Source organism: Cynocephalus volans, chromosome 1, assembly GCF_027409185.1.
Source record: "Cynocephalus volans isolate mCynVol1 chromosome 1, mCynVol1.pri, whole genome shotgun sequence".
NCBI classification, from domain to species: Eukaryota; Metazoa; Chordata; class Mammalia; order Dermoptera; family Cynocephalidae; genus Cynocephalus; species Cynocephalus volans.
This window is the reverse complement of record NC_084460.1, coordinates 239,062,222-239,077,678: the sequence shown is the minus strand read 5'-3', so window position 1 is coordinate 239,077,678 and position 15,457 is coordinate 239,062,222. Positions and strand designations below refer to the sequence as shown.

The 15,457-nt window shown below is 33.9% G+C and overlaps 1 protein-coding gene across 2 annotated transcripts in view; it reads left to right on the top strand.

The window, feature by feature from the left end:
* Positions 1-15,457, top strand: part of TLK1 (tousled like kinase 1) — a 130,214-nt gene that overhangs the window by 61,405 nt on the left and 53,352 nt on the right. Inside the window, exons 1-2 of one of the 2 annotated variants that reach the window (XM_063089933.1) lie at positions 1,102-1,171; positions 2,275-2,343. Coding sequence is in view for 1 of the 2 variants with exons in the window: in XM_063089928.1 (XP_062945998.1) it covers positions 1,100-1,171 (72 nt within the window). In the remaining variant the exon portion in view is untranslated. Of the gene's footprint in view, positions 1-1,099; positions 1,172-2,274; positions 2,344-15,457 lie in introns of those variants that run through there. The other variant, XM_063089928.1, reaches the window with a different exon arrangement.

Genomic DNA, 15,457 nt, shown 5'->3' with positions numbered 1-15,457 from the left:
TACTGTTTAGTTTTGTACTTTTTTTGTGGGGGTTTACATATGCCCAAACACTTTACCACTGCTTCCATTGTCCCAGAATCTTTGTAATTTATCACTTCTTAGTGCTGTTGTTGGTGTAATTTGTTTCAAGTTTGATAATCTTGCCATAATTAGATTATAACTTTCTGTGTTGCTATCCAGTCTTGGAAACAGCCTTTCCGGTCTGCAGCATAGTGATGGACGTGTATGCAGTGACTCAGATTATCAGTTTGGAAATGTATCTAAGGATAATTATAGAACAACTTTCAACTCAAAGATAGTAGCATTAGCAACTACTCTTACAAATGGAAGGGAAACGAGGATGTCAACTGGCCTACCTATACACGAAGTTAATTCATGTATTATTTTTGGCATATTATATGCCATACCCTGTCAGCATCTGGTGTAAACATTCCTGGAAGACATTGGTCTAATGTACTGATGGCACAACAAAGTCCACAACAAAATAACCATTATAGAAGCATACTAGAAACAACGCAGAGGTCATCCTACAGAATGATAGCTCATTTCTGTTTGTCATAGTTCAAAAATATTGTCAAGGAAATAGAGAAATTCTTGAACAAAGCAATTAAATTTGTCGAGATGATAAAAGATTTTCTTTGAAGATTAAGTCAAAACAAAAAAACGAGGACGGTCTTTTAATATGAAGAAAGGCAAAGGGGTATGTATGTGACATGTAATGGAATTTGATAATTGTGAAGGGAACCTGAGGAGCACAGGTGATAATTTTGGTTAATGGAAGCATTAGTTTATATACATTGGGTAGTAATTTTAGGGGTCTTGTTACCCTAACAATGGCTGAATTCTTTGCTCTTGAACTGGTTTTCTAAAAAATCAACTAATACAAGTCAGCTCCTGAAACAGCAGAACTTTGATTATTTAAAACTTTACAAGATATTTATAGTGTTAAGAACTTGGTATTTCGTATTTTTACTTCATTTGACTTTCTTGCTGCAAGAAATCATACTTTATTTTTATTTGTGAATATAGATTATATACTTTATAATATGTTTATTTAAAATTACCTCTAATTTTTACCTTCTTAAAAATCTTTTAACAGGCCTCAACAAATAATGAAAGCTCTAATCACAGTTTTGGAAGCTTAGGATCTTTAAGTGACAAAGAATCAGAGGTAAGTAATTACATTTAAAAAATTTTTTTTCAACTGTATTGTCTATAAAGTAATTTCATTTTAAATATGATACTATTAAAGTAGAAGCTGGAATTACCTTCTTAATTAAATAGGTGCTTTTTTTCTTCATCAGTTCTTGTGCCAAAGGTTAATACTTTTAAAGTTTCTTATAGGAGTATTTTGTTCTGCCTTATGAAGCACAACATTTGTTTGGAAACTGTATGAGTATTTGGCATTAGAAAGAAAATATAGTTTCTTTTGTTACGTAGTTGAACTTGTGTATTAGTGATGTGCAGATGATCTCAGTGGAGGATAGTTATTAGCCATTTGTAATTCTGTGAGATGAAGGTGGTTTTTCAGATACATTGGGTTTCACAGTTTTCTATTATTTCTTGTTATACTTCCCTCTTAGTTTGATCCTGAGTAAGGGGTTTTGTATTTTCTGAGATACAATTATACATTTTTTTTCCTCTTTATAGAATTTCTTGTAGAATCATGCTGCTGGTTTTCACTTTTAATATTAAGAAAAATCTGAGGAATTCCCTCCCCACCCACCCACTTATTGACCCCGACAAGAAAATACATGGGGTTCTATAAGTAGCCATTCAGGTTCATGGTATAGTTCACTTTGAATATGCTATACTTGATGGTATCTTTTAAAAATGGGTAGACAGGAAATTCTTTGGGTTCTAGCATTCATTTGTTGATGCTACAACTTCACTTTTTGCAGATACAGCCTTTTCTCTCCTCAGATTATACAGTTCTGTCACTTTTTAACATTTATGTGTATGTGTGTGCGTACTTTCCCTGTCGATGTTAACTTATTTCTGCTTGATCCATTTTAGTCTTTTTCCTGCTTGGGTTAGTATAGACATATCACCTTGATAATATCAGTAGGTCATTAGCAGTCAGTAACTCCTAGGCATTTGGTTTCATTGTTCAGTGGAAAGGGAACTTCAAAGGTGGCATCTTTTTAGCCCTGTGTTATTGAAAGCATATAGGAATCTCTAAGTAGACAGTTTTATGCAGTTCTAGGCAGGCACCCTGACACTCCAAAGGAGTGTGGCATAGGGCTCTCACTCATCAGGCTTTCCCTTCCACAGAGACAACTGGCAGGCAGCTGAAAGGACTGTGCAAGTGACGGGACTTTATCTGCAGTAGGTTCCCTTGAGGTAAGCGTTAGTAGCCCCTGTAGTGCCAGATTATTATAGTTTAGTTTTTTTTCAGATTAACGCACTTAAACACTAAATCCTTAAAAATTTTAGGTTTAGCTCTAGTCAAAGTACAGTTTTAAAACTATATCAAGAATGTTTTCACTTTTTATTTCCTTGTCTTTGGAACATTTCTTGATATTTTCACAGAATTGGTTATATTTAGTAGTTTCACATGTCTCTTTCATAGGCTTTTGTGCTATGAAGGGCAATAAGATAATTTTAGATATTTCCCTATTCTATTCACCAAATATGGTGTTTTTGATAGATGTTTTTTAAAAATAGCAAAACACAGTCAAAGTTAGATCACCTATAACAGTGATATCTTTCTATGTTCTTTATAGGTACCTGTATTCCCAATATAAGTTATAGATGTAGTATTTGGATTCTTTCAGAGGAATCAGTCTGTAAGAAAATTCCACTTCCCTCTACAAAATTCCAAGGATCACTGTTGGCTATATTTTTGGTTTAAAAAATTTTTTAAAGATCATAGTGGCAGTTGCAATGAAACACAGTTTGGTTAACCATTGGATGTACTTAGTCTTATTTGTATAGAAGTTTTGACATTTGGGGCAGCAATAGAAAACCTCGATAAATCTTTTAGCTTTTGTTCTGTGTTCTATATCTGGGATTTTAAAAAAATTAATGATTAAGTCTAGTGGCACAATATTTTGGAAATGACTACAGATTATGCATTTTCCTTAAGATTCAAAGAAGCAGCTTTTTTATGATTATTTTTGGTTTATCTTTCCATTTAAGAAGTTGTTTATCTGGAAAATGATTTGCAGACTTTATATAGGTAGGTACCTTAATAAATTCCCTTGGGGTGAAATTTTATACACATTAAAATACAAGTATTCATAATAATTAGGTAAAGTTTTGCGGAGTAAACCGTTGCGGGATAGAAATACTTCTGTTTTTCCTGGTACACCTAGTAGTAAAGTTTATGTAGTATTCCATTGTCTTCTGATGTCATTTATTCTTTTGGTAATCCATCCCTTGATTCATTACATTTAAAAAAAAAATAGTTTTTGTGGGCAAATAGACTAGAAGGTTTATTTTAAAGTAAATATCTGTCTTCTCCCACCCACGCTTACTCCACCCTCAGATCTTTCAGCTTTTCTTCCTGGTATTTATTTTCATATTTTAATATAAGTAATATGCATATCCTATTTTGCTTCATCAATTGGGCATTATCTGTTGACATACTTTTAGGATTTATGATGATTTTAGGTCATTAATATCCCCTTTCCCTACTTTGTGTCTTCCTACCCAGTTGTCTTTTCAGACATCCAGAATCTTTCTGTTTTTCTTCTGTCCTCTTATTGTTAAAACAGAACAGCTTCTAATAGTCACTGTTAGGTTGACAGAATCTACTTCAACTGAAATTTTAATTTCAGTTTGTATATGAATTACTTTATATATGAATTTGACTTTTATTTCTAAATGTAGGATTGTAGAATAAAAATGTTCAAGACATAGGGCAGTGAGTCTCAGCCCCCACTGAACTTTAGATCAACTGAGAAGCTTTTAAAAATACCAAGCTGCCTAGGTGATTCCACTGGTTTGCTAACTTTGGTATAGGAAGTATATACAAGAAGGGTGAAAGATAGGGTTTTGAAGGCTCTTGTATTTCATGGTATGCAGTTTGGACTTACCATGGAAGTGGAAGGTAATGGAGAGCCCTTCAAACAGGGGAAACAAAAGACAAGGTAGAGTTGTAAAAGGCTCCCACAGGTGGCAATGTAGAGGATAGGATTGGAGGGAGGTGAAAGATGAGTTCACTTAGTTAAGGAATACTTTCTTCTTTTAACAAAACTCTAAACCTCCAAGGTTTACTGTTAGGAAAAACTTGAAGTGAAAGAGGTTCTCAGGTCTGCCTTTGGGCTTGACTTCTTCAGATTCTCTTACTTTGGTTACTGAGACTGTCACCATCCAGGGCCATGCTTCCCATGCTTTGATGCGCAAATCAGTTAGTCACTTCTATTCTTATGTCAGTGGGTCTGGGGTAGGGGTTTGTATTTCAAACAAGTTCCCACATTCCACTAGATTTAAAAAGTAGAATCAGTAGGGTTTGATGCCTTTGAATTAGCATAAAGAAGGAAAGGGAGGAGCCTATGATTGTATAACTAGATTTAAAGGTATCTAGCTTTAGTGCCTTTGAGATAGGCAACACAGAAGGAAGATGAATAGGTTTGGCATACAAGGTAATGAGTTGAATTCTGGACAATACTGAGTTTGAATACCTGTGGAAACAAGTGGAGATGGTACTGTAGGCAGTAAAAACTATCAGGAGTTCAGGAAAGAGATCAGGCTAGAGATGAAGGCGTGGGAGTCTTTGGCATAGATGTTAATTGAAGGCTTGGTTGTAGATAAGCGGATCTGAAAGTGTGATTTGTAGATCCTTTCCCCCTGAGACTCTTTCAGGGGGTTCACTGGGTTAAAATGGTTTTTCGTAACACTGCTAAGGTATTATTTGGCTTTTTTACTTTCATTCTCTCGTGAGTTTACAGTATTATTTCCAGAGACTATATGACTTGTGATGACATCATCACTCTGATGATTTATAGATTGTATATTCTACTGTTATAAAATTTTTTCTCTTAAATCTTAAAATGGTGAATAACAGTAGTTGTAACCCACAAAAATAAAAGCTTTCTTGGGTCCTCAGCAATTTTAATTTAAGAGTTGTTAGAGGATTCCTGAGACTCAAAAGTTTGAAAACCCCTTTTGTTAGAAAACTTATCCTGATAGTGTATAACAGTAGCAGGTAAGATGGGTGAGATGGGTGTGTTGGAGAAAGAGGAGTGTGCTGTTGAGGAGGTGGGTACACAGTGGAAAGAAGAACAGGAGGAAGTGAAGGAGGGAAATATGAGTAGAATGGAATGTCACAGAAGTCAGTTAAGATAAAGACTGTAAAAAGTGACAAAGAATTTGTCACTTAGGCTTAATTTTAGTAGATTAAAGGGAACAAGATGCCAAATTTTAGTCAGTTAAGGAGCTGTTGGAAAGTGAGGAAATAGTGATGACAAATATTGCCTGCTTTTGGCAGAATTTTGACTGTGAAGGAAAGGAGACAGTATATGGAGTCAAACAGGCTTGACATATTTGTGCTAAGGAAAGAGTCAGAGAGCTATGATGGAGACAAGGAAATGCTGAAGAGGGGAAAAGATAGAAACAAAACCAAACACCTTTTCCTGGAGGAGGTATGAATGGGTGAAATCTAGACCCTGGGTGGGCAGCGTTAGTCATAGACAGGACTAGAAACATCTTTTTTTTTTTCTCTGAATTGGGGGTAAATATATGGACTTGCATATCTAATAAACTTTTCTCTTAATTCACTGTGGAAATAAGTTATCAGTTAAAAGGAAAGCAGCATGATGTGTTGTGGATTTGAGGAGTGATAAAAAATTTTATGGGAAGGACAGGGACGGGAGTTTACCAGGGCCACTCATCCCTTATTAATCACAATTCCTTGAACTTGTTAAGACAAGTGAATAGACATGATGTTGATGGGGCAGGGGAGAGAGAGGGGGGAAAGAGGAATTGGTAAAGTGACATGAAAATCAACTACATTGTATATTGATAAAATTTTTTAAAAAGGGAAAAAGAATAAGTGTTTTAGAATATCTGAAGGAGTTAAAAATATGTTTGTGTGCCTTATCTTCTGGCTAAAAGCCCACATTATTTTATGAGGATAAGAGAATGATCACATGTTTCTTGGAAAACCAGTGTTTTCCAAGTTTTAGAACTTGCCTTGATCCAGTTTGCAGTTCTCTTTGTAGGACCCTTCCCCATCTAAACACAAAGACCTTCTTTCTCTACTTTCTTTAAATTCTGTACAGTTGCTGTCCTCACCCCTAGCTTAGCCCAAGATGCTAAATTATGTGTCTTCTAGCTTTTTTGAATTTATAATGATATTAATACCACAACTGTTCCTCTTCTTTACCTCCCTTTTTGGATGTCCTAGGATATATTTCTCTGCTTTATTTATTTCTTACTGAAGTTGGGATATTTGTGACAATTTAAATATCATTGAATTATATAATCTTTAATAATTAATATAGAAGAAGCACAGTTATGTCTATTTATACATGTGTGCTTAATTTCATTCTCCTGCATATTGATATCCAGTTCTCCCAGCACCATTTGCTAAAGAGGCGGTCTCTTCCCCAGTGTACAGGCTTGGTGCCTTTGTCAAAGATCAGATGGCTGTAGGTGTGTGGGTTGATTTCTGGATTCTCTATTCTATTCCATTGATCAGTGTGTCTGTTTTTATGCCAGTACCATACTGTTTTGGTTATTATAGCTTTGTAGTATAGTTTCAAGCCAGGTAGTGTTAGGCCTCCAGCTTCATTTTTTTTTACTCAGAGTTGCTTTGGCTATGTGTGGTCTTTTGTTATTCCATATAAATGTCTGGATAGTTCTTTCCATTTCTGAGAAAAATTTCATTGGAATTTTGATGGGGATTGCATTGAATTTGTATATCACTTTGGGTAGTATGAACATTTTCACTATGTTGATTCTTCCAATCCAAGAGCGTGAGTTATCTTTCCGTCTTCTTGTATCCTCTCTAATTTCTCTCAGCAGTGGTTTGTAGTTCTCATTATAGAGATTTTTCACATCTTTGGTTAACTCAATTCCTAAGTATTTTATTTTTTTTGGTGGCTATTGTAAATGGGCAAGCTTTCTTAATTTCTCTTTCTGCATGTTCACTGTTGGAGAATAAAAATGCTACTGATTTTTGTGTGTTGATTTTGTATCCTGCTACTGTGCTGAAATCATTTATCAACTCCTAGACCCATACCTTTCACCATACACTAAAGTCAACTCAAAATGGGTTAAAGAATTAAATATACACCCTGAAACAACAAAACTTCTTAAAGAAAACATAGGAGAAACACTTCAGGAAGTAGGACTGGACACAGACTTCATGAATACGACCCCAAAAGCACGGTCAACCAAAGGAAAAATAAACAAATGGGATTATATCAAACTAAAGAGCTTCTGCACAGCAAAAGAAATAATTAACAGAGTTAAAATACAACCAACAGAGTGAGAGAAAATATTTGCAAAATATACATGTGACAAAGGATTAATATCCAGAATATATAAGGAACTCAAACAACTTTACAAGAAAAAAACAAGCAACCCAATTAAAAAATGGGCAAAAGAGCTAAGTAGGCATTTCTCTAAGGAAGATATCCAAATGGCCAACAGACATTCGAAAAAATGCTCAACATCACTCAGTATTCGGGAAATGCAAATCAAAACTACATTGAGATACCATCTCACCCCAGTTAGGATGGCTACAATCCAAAAGACTCTGAAGGATAAATGCTGGCGAGGTTGCGGAGAAAAAGGAACTCTCATACACTGTTGGTGGGACTGCAAAATGGTGCAGCCTCTATGGAAAATGGTATGGAGGTTCCTCAAACAATTGCAGATAGATCTACCATACGACCCAGCTATCCCACTGCTGGGAATATACCCAGAGGAATGGAAATCATCAAGTCGAAGGTATACCTGTTCCCCAATGTTCATTGCAGCACTCTTTACAATAGCCAAGAGTTGGAACCAGCCAAATGTCCATCATCGGATGAGTGGATACGGAAAATGTGGTACATCTACACAATGGAATACTACTCAGCTATAAAAAAGAACGAAATACTGCCATTTGCAACGACATAGATGGACCTCGAGAGAATTATATTAAATGAAACAAGTCAGGCACAGAAAGAGAAATACCACATGTTCTTACTTATTGGTGGGAGCTAAAAATAAATAAATAAATTCACACACACACACAGAAAAACCGGGGGGGGGGGGAGAAGACATAACAATTTCAATTCCTTGAAGTTGATACGACAAGCAAACAGAAAGGACATTGTTGGGAGGGAGGAGGGAGGGAGGTTTCGGTAATGGGCCACAATAATCAACCACATTGTATATCAACAAAATAAAATAAAAAAATAAATGAAGTCATTCAGCCCCCCCCCAAATACATGTGTGCTTAAATGCAGTATACTTCATAATATTTATGTTTGCAAAGCAGACATTCAGGTTAAGTTATTTTATTTTTGCCTTAATTTAACTTGGGGTCATGGGTGGTGGTTGGCTGGCTGGTATAGGGATTGAACCCTAGATTTTGGTGTTATTAGCACCATGTTCTAACCAACTGATCTAACCGGCTGGTCTTTCAATTTTATCTTTTAATGTTCATCTTCTATAATACTTCTATGTGACTTGAATCAGGGTAGAACAACTTAAAATATATTCTATCTCTAGAACCAAAGTTGTTTTTTCCCCTTCTTCCTGGGTGATTATCAAATCTTAATCCTTTATCCACTGGCCTTGAGTTCATTTATTTTCAAACTAAGGATGTTTTGGGATTTTTTAGTTATTTAGTATTTTAAGTTATGGATATACAGAAGCTGGGACAGTTGTATCTAGAGCATTTCCTGTTTTTACCTTTATTTATATTTATACCCACCTCTACTTTCTGATACTTCCTTTTTGCGCTCTTAATACTATGGTTTCCTCAATGAACACTTAGGTACCCTAGATTGATTGGAAGTTATGATTCTGTTTGAAAATAGAGGTAATACTGGCCTCAAGCTTCAGGTTTTAGATTTATTTTCTTAAGTTTCATTAAATTTCATTCTGTCTATATATATTTGCTATAACCTGGACAAATCTGTTTAATACCTTAGTCTGAGCACATGGTAGGAAAGAGGAGAACTTAAAAATGAATTTAGTGACGTATAGGTTAAGTATCACTGAAAGCTACATTTTAGTGGCTATTCTCCTCCCCCCTCCCAAATAAATTGCCTTGCTTTTGACTTTATTTTGTGTAAGTCTCTTCAGTTTCTTAAGATGTTAGACACCTAGCTTAGTGCCCTCATCAATTTTAAGAAATATTCTCTGTATCCTGCCACCTAAATTATTTTCTAAAATGTTTTAACCTTATAATTGATGTTTGTGGTGGTCTCCTTGATAGGTTCCTCTGTATTCTTTTTATTTCTCTTCTTGCTGATAGTATTTTCTCACTTTGCTTCTTACCAAAAATCTTACTAAGTATTTTTATTGCAATTGTTTTACCAAGACATATTAGGCAACTATATTGCTATATATATTGTACAATGTGTACAATAATGTTGTTTGAAGGCAAGTATTCTTTTTTGAGTGGGAAACGATGTGTTTTGTAACATTAATAAATACATATTATTTTCTCAGTAGGGGAATGTTAGGTTTGTTTTCCTCTCTTAAAAGGACTAATGATCAAACATGAATTATTGGTCTTAAAATTTCCTGTGAAATGCCTGAAATTACTTTGTAACTCTTCCTTTTATTCCAAAAGAGAAAACTATATTTAATTCACCACTATCCACTAAAGGATACAGTCTTATTGGGACTATATTCATATGGAAAGATCATCTGACACTAAAATATGTTGTATTGACAGCGTTCACAGCAAAGGAAGTGGGTCTGTCCTACTTAAATATATACACGCTTAGTCTCCTGGAAGGAAAAGTGAACTGGAAACCAAATGTGAGTCTGATAATGGCTCTGTGCATCTTTTTCCATAGAAGTAAAAGAGTATGCATGTCATAATCATCTGGGAAGCTTTTTCAGAGAAGTACCCAGGTTTCCTGTTTGGAAATTCTGTTAAACTCTGTCTAGATAATCTCTCGATTAGATCATGATATCTTGAAATAATGATTCTGTAAGCCATTTGTTTAGCAAGCAAACCAACAGCTGGTAAATGTTATTCTTTATAAAAGTGCATTTGATATGGTTGGTTGGTTCTTTTTAGAGCAAGAAAGTTCTAAGCTAATAGGTGAAAACAAGATAGGAAGAGAAAAATGACCGATCATATTTGTATAGTGTTTGACCATAGTAGGTGCTCAGTAAATATTTCTTAGTGAATAAATTTGACATCACTGTCTATCTACCTCCTTAACAGGCTACTACTCTTTCTCCAGCGTACCACACCCACCTTACCTGCTAGTGTTTCCTAGCATTACACACACTATTAGGATGAGTTTTTCTACAAAAGTGGTTTTCAAACTTTCAAGTCTTGCGACCCCTCTAACAACTCTTAAAATTATTAAGGACCCCAAAGAGCTTTCATTTTTGTGGGTTTATTTTTGTTATTTACCATTTTAGAATTTAAAAGAAAAAATTTTACAACACTAGAATACACCAACTACACAATCCATAAATCATCAGAATGATGTCATCATGTGTCATATAGCCTTTGGAAATTTTCACTGTAAACTCAAGAAAGAAAGTAAAAAAGCATACTCTACTTGTTGTTTATGTGCCAGCTAGTAGTGACTCTTACATGTTCATCAAAGCACAATTTCTCATCGTTAACATTATTGATATTTTGTGGTGGATAATTTTGTGCTACTTCTACACATTAGCTGTCTGCAGCTCTCTTTCCCTCTTCACCAGTCTGTCAACCAAAAAATGTCTTCAGATATTGTCAAATATACCCTGGGGTTGGATTGGGAGACCAGTCTCCCCTGCTTGAGAACCACTCCAATAATGGAGAAGAGAAAACAAACTATTAGCTTGTTACCCATGGGGCTGGATTACAATTTCATAAGTTTTACATTTCTAAATATGGAAACAGAAACCCAGAGACGGTAATTAATTTGCCCACAGTCACACAGATTTTAAGAGAGTCAAAATTCTAATTCCAAAGTATGTCTTATTTCAAAGTGATGCTCTCAACTACTGTGCTACATGCTATCCATATAACTAAGATAGTTTACAATTGATTAGTTACATAAATTGCCCTAGTTAGTCTTGCAAAAAAATGGTATTTTGGGGGGGAAATATTTAGATTTAAGATGAGTTATAGAATTATCATATTTGTCAATCCAAGAAATATCGGGGCTAACATCACTTCACAAATGTATCATCTGATAAATGTTTCTTTTAGACTGGATTTTAAGGGCATTCAGCACAAGTTGACATTACTGAGAAATTTGGTTTCAATAGATAATATATTAGAAAGATGTGTTTTATGTTAGCCAAACACAGTGAATGTTCTACTAATTTTCTTTAAGATTAATTCTCATTTTCTAAAATAACTGAATAACCATAACAACTCATTGGACTTATAACCTAGTTAGTTTTTTGCTGTATGTCACAATTTGGGTCTTTAATCTTAGTGGAGATTATAAAGAATAACATTCTTAATTTTAGAGATTCTGTAAAGTAGAATCTATAGGAAATACATGACATATATATATAGACAGATAGATTGACTGTTTCTAATCCTGATGATCATATCAAAATCACTTCTAGAGTTTTTTAAAAATTAAAATTCCTTTGATTTTTCTCCAGAGATGGTTAAATTTGGACTGGGGACTCCAGCATGAGCTTTAAATAAAAGCTTTGTAAATTATTGTGATGTATAGTCAACATTGGGAATCAATGCTAATAGATAGATGATAGAACAACTTTAAAAAAATAAGACAAAGAAATCACTTTTTCTGGTTATAAATGTTTTATTTCTATACACTAATACTTTTACCCGTCATAGACGGTTCTCAAAAGATTGGTGAGCATTCTTATACACTGTTAGTGTTAAATATAGGTTGATACTGCCTTTGAAAGTGCAGTTAGGCATTATCTTTAAAATTTTAAGTATGCATATTCTGTGATAGCATTTACATTTACAAGTCTCTGTCTCTAAGAAATAATTGTATAAGGACCTTGGGATTCATGTTCAAGGGAATGTCTGCAGAGGCATGTATACAGGAATTTGTTACTCCATCATGAGTGTCACAATGAGACAAAAGTTGTGAGACCACTGTTCTAAATTTTGCTATTATAAATATTCTCAAAATAGCAACATTTCCAGAATAAACTATCATGAAACATTGCTTCACTCCCAGCCCCCAACAGTAGTTGCTCTTATATGGCTGTTTTATTCTGGTTGCATTATTTGAAAACTACTGACAAAATAATTTGAATAGGGGAGAAAGTTCAACTTTATTTTAATTATATGGTATATACTATTTAACAAATAAAGCCTTAAAAGGAAAGCCAGAGAAGAGAAAATGCCAAGAATTGGTTATGCTATGTAAATAATAAAAAAACGACAAACAAAATTACTTTTCATTAATATTAAAAACTTAGTGTGCTCATTTTAAACATATGAATGCAAATTAAAATGGGTTCAAGTGATAGGCGCTTAAGAAGTCAGAATGGGAAGATGACCTGTAAGGTAGTTGTTAAAAATTGAAAGTAAGAGTATTAGTATTATATTTCATTAGGGTTACTGATAGCTTGTTGATGTTGTATACGTGTAAAGAGAGTGAAAATCCTTCAGGCTTTTATAAGAATTGTGAGTTGGCACAAACTTTTAAGTTTACCTGTAAGACAGCACACATTTCAGTTGGGTGGTTACCCAATTTCTTCTTCTTGGCACTTTACCATCTTTACTATTACACATTATTAAATAATAAAGGCAATGCAATGGAAAATAGATTACTCTCAAAATTACTGATGCTGATTTGGATTTACTTAGAAGGCAAGGAACTGCTCATATTTGGTGATAGGATTCCAAAATGTTGCATACATAAACTTTTGATACTAAATATTGAAATCAGCAATATGACAGAGATCTTAGATCTTTTAAGGGTCCAGGGTTTAAGCAAACATTTCCAGATAATATTTCTCAATATTAAAGTTTTGACTCTTGGGCAGAGACAGACTATGTGAATTTCATTCAGATTATGCCAGCTTAAAATCATCCTTGAATTAGGATGCACGTATTTCATGATAGGTTTTATCTAAATGTAAATAGGATATTGAAACAGCAAGGAAATTTTCACAATAGAATTTGCTTTCTTATGGTGCACTATTCTAACCTAATTTTTATAGTAAAAGATTAGGAAAAAACAGAAAATCTTGTACATTTGATTTCTTGAAAAGAACATCTATTTTACGTTGACTATTTTTGTAAGGATCCAGATTTTTCTTTCTAGATTAGTGCTGTTTTGATAAGTATTATTAAAGTAACAAAGGTAGGGGGGAGGGGGATGGGGAGAGATTAGACAAAGGGCATAAAGAATAATTACAATTTGTAACAATATATATGCTAGTAATATTGATTTGATCAACATATCTCAATGTTGAATCCCAAATATTTGTATAATCAATTTTGAGTCAATAAAAATTAAATAAATAAATAAGTAACAAAAGTATTTCTCCAGTGTTTTCCTGTCTCACATCCAGTTCAACACATTTTGCCTAGTAATGTAGATAAAAATTGAACATTGTTTTTATCAGCTGCAGGTAAAAAGAGTTGTCATGCCATTTGTTCAAATTATAGTAACCTTGAATTTGATATCTGAGTATGAATCATTGCAATAGCCAATGAATTGTATTTTTGAAACCAGTCTTTGGCTGAATGAATCTATCAGACAAAACTTATTCTGACAAGTTTGAGGATTGAATATTTTGTTAAGCATATTATTTAATATTAGAGTAATTTTTCTTTCTATTTAAATATATTTTCCTGTTTAACAGAAAGAATTTAAATATACAAGGGCACTTTAAAAAGTTCGTAGAAAAATAGACTTAAGATAGTACGAATCTTTTTGAAGACTTCTTTTAACTGTGTCTATTAATTGTAGTAATTTTATTAGAGATGATGATAGCTGACTTGTCTATTTAGTCAGGCCTGATGAACTCTAGCTAAGATAGAGTGAAAAATAATATCCACACTCTTCTTTTTTGTTGATGTTACAAGAATATCTTTTCACATACTGTTACAATTTTATATAATGCATTTATGCTAGTAATTTAAAATATCTCCAGTTTGAGGCTTGGAGGAGGTGGGTTATCTGTTTACATGGAATAATCCATATTGGTTTATGTCCTTAATTCTATTACAGTATATTAAGATGCTTGTTTTCTTATATTTGGTCTTATTTGCATTGAAGAAAGCCACATTTATTTTTATTTTAAGATGAATCGAGAAGCCTCATGATCAGATATAAAAACCTTGTTTAATAATCACTGACCTAAGTTCTAAATGAAATTGGAGCATTAGTTTAATTATATCACTATTACCTCCATCTCTTGACTCCTTTAAATTTCTTTCTCTTTTTTTTGAACAAAACTTTCAACAGCTAGAAATACTGTGTAAATTCACTCTGATATCTTGGAACATTTAAATGCCAAAGTAGTCATTCAGGTTTTGATACGATTACAAACCTAGCATTTACAGAGTTAAATTGATTTAAAGAGCACTGGTCTCTTCTTTCTTCATTTTCTCCTAACCACTGTTCCACAGTATGTTGGAATTCTTAGGCCTTGTATAATTCTGTATTCTTTCCATTGTCACTTTAAAGCCAAATCCTGTTTCCTTATTGTGATCAATTATAGTGGGAGAGTTCAGAAAAAATTTAGAAGAAAGAAAAGACAGCATTATTAGAAAGAGCAATAATCTTGAAAATGTTCTAAATAAAAGGTTTTTGTACAAATTTTACGCCTTATGCAAATAACATAGTGGCCTCATTGATGTCCTTTGGATTTCCTCCAGGAAATCATTGGCCATGATCAGTAGTTTGTCAGACCTTTTTTAAGTTGCTGAACTGTTTCTTCAAAGGAAATCTCATGTAGAATCTCAGTATTAAAATAAGAGATGCTGTGTTTGCAGGGACAGAGGTGGAGGTGGCGTAGGATGTGTCTCTGGTAGGCTAGAGTCTTAACTTAGCTGCCCTCTCCCTCCCCTTAAATAACTTCTAAGGCACAACCCCCTCCCTCTAAGGTATCTCTGGAATACAGTTTGAAAATCGCAGATATTATTCTGAACTTTTTGTCAGTGATGATCCATTTTAGAGATTAAATATTTGGTGAGTTTCTGCATACCCCACCTTCTAAATTCCCAAATAGGTTCATATACAAATGAATGACTCAGGTGAATTGGCATCACTGGGCTTCCTTGAGGGCTATCTTGTTTTGTTTAGTGTAGATGTTGATCAGATTATTTAAATTTAAAACCCCAAAACCAATGCACGTTTATTTGTCTGAGGGTTGGTGATGA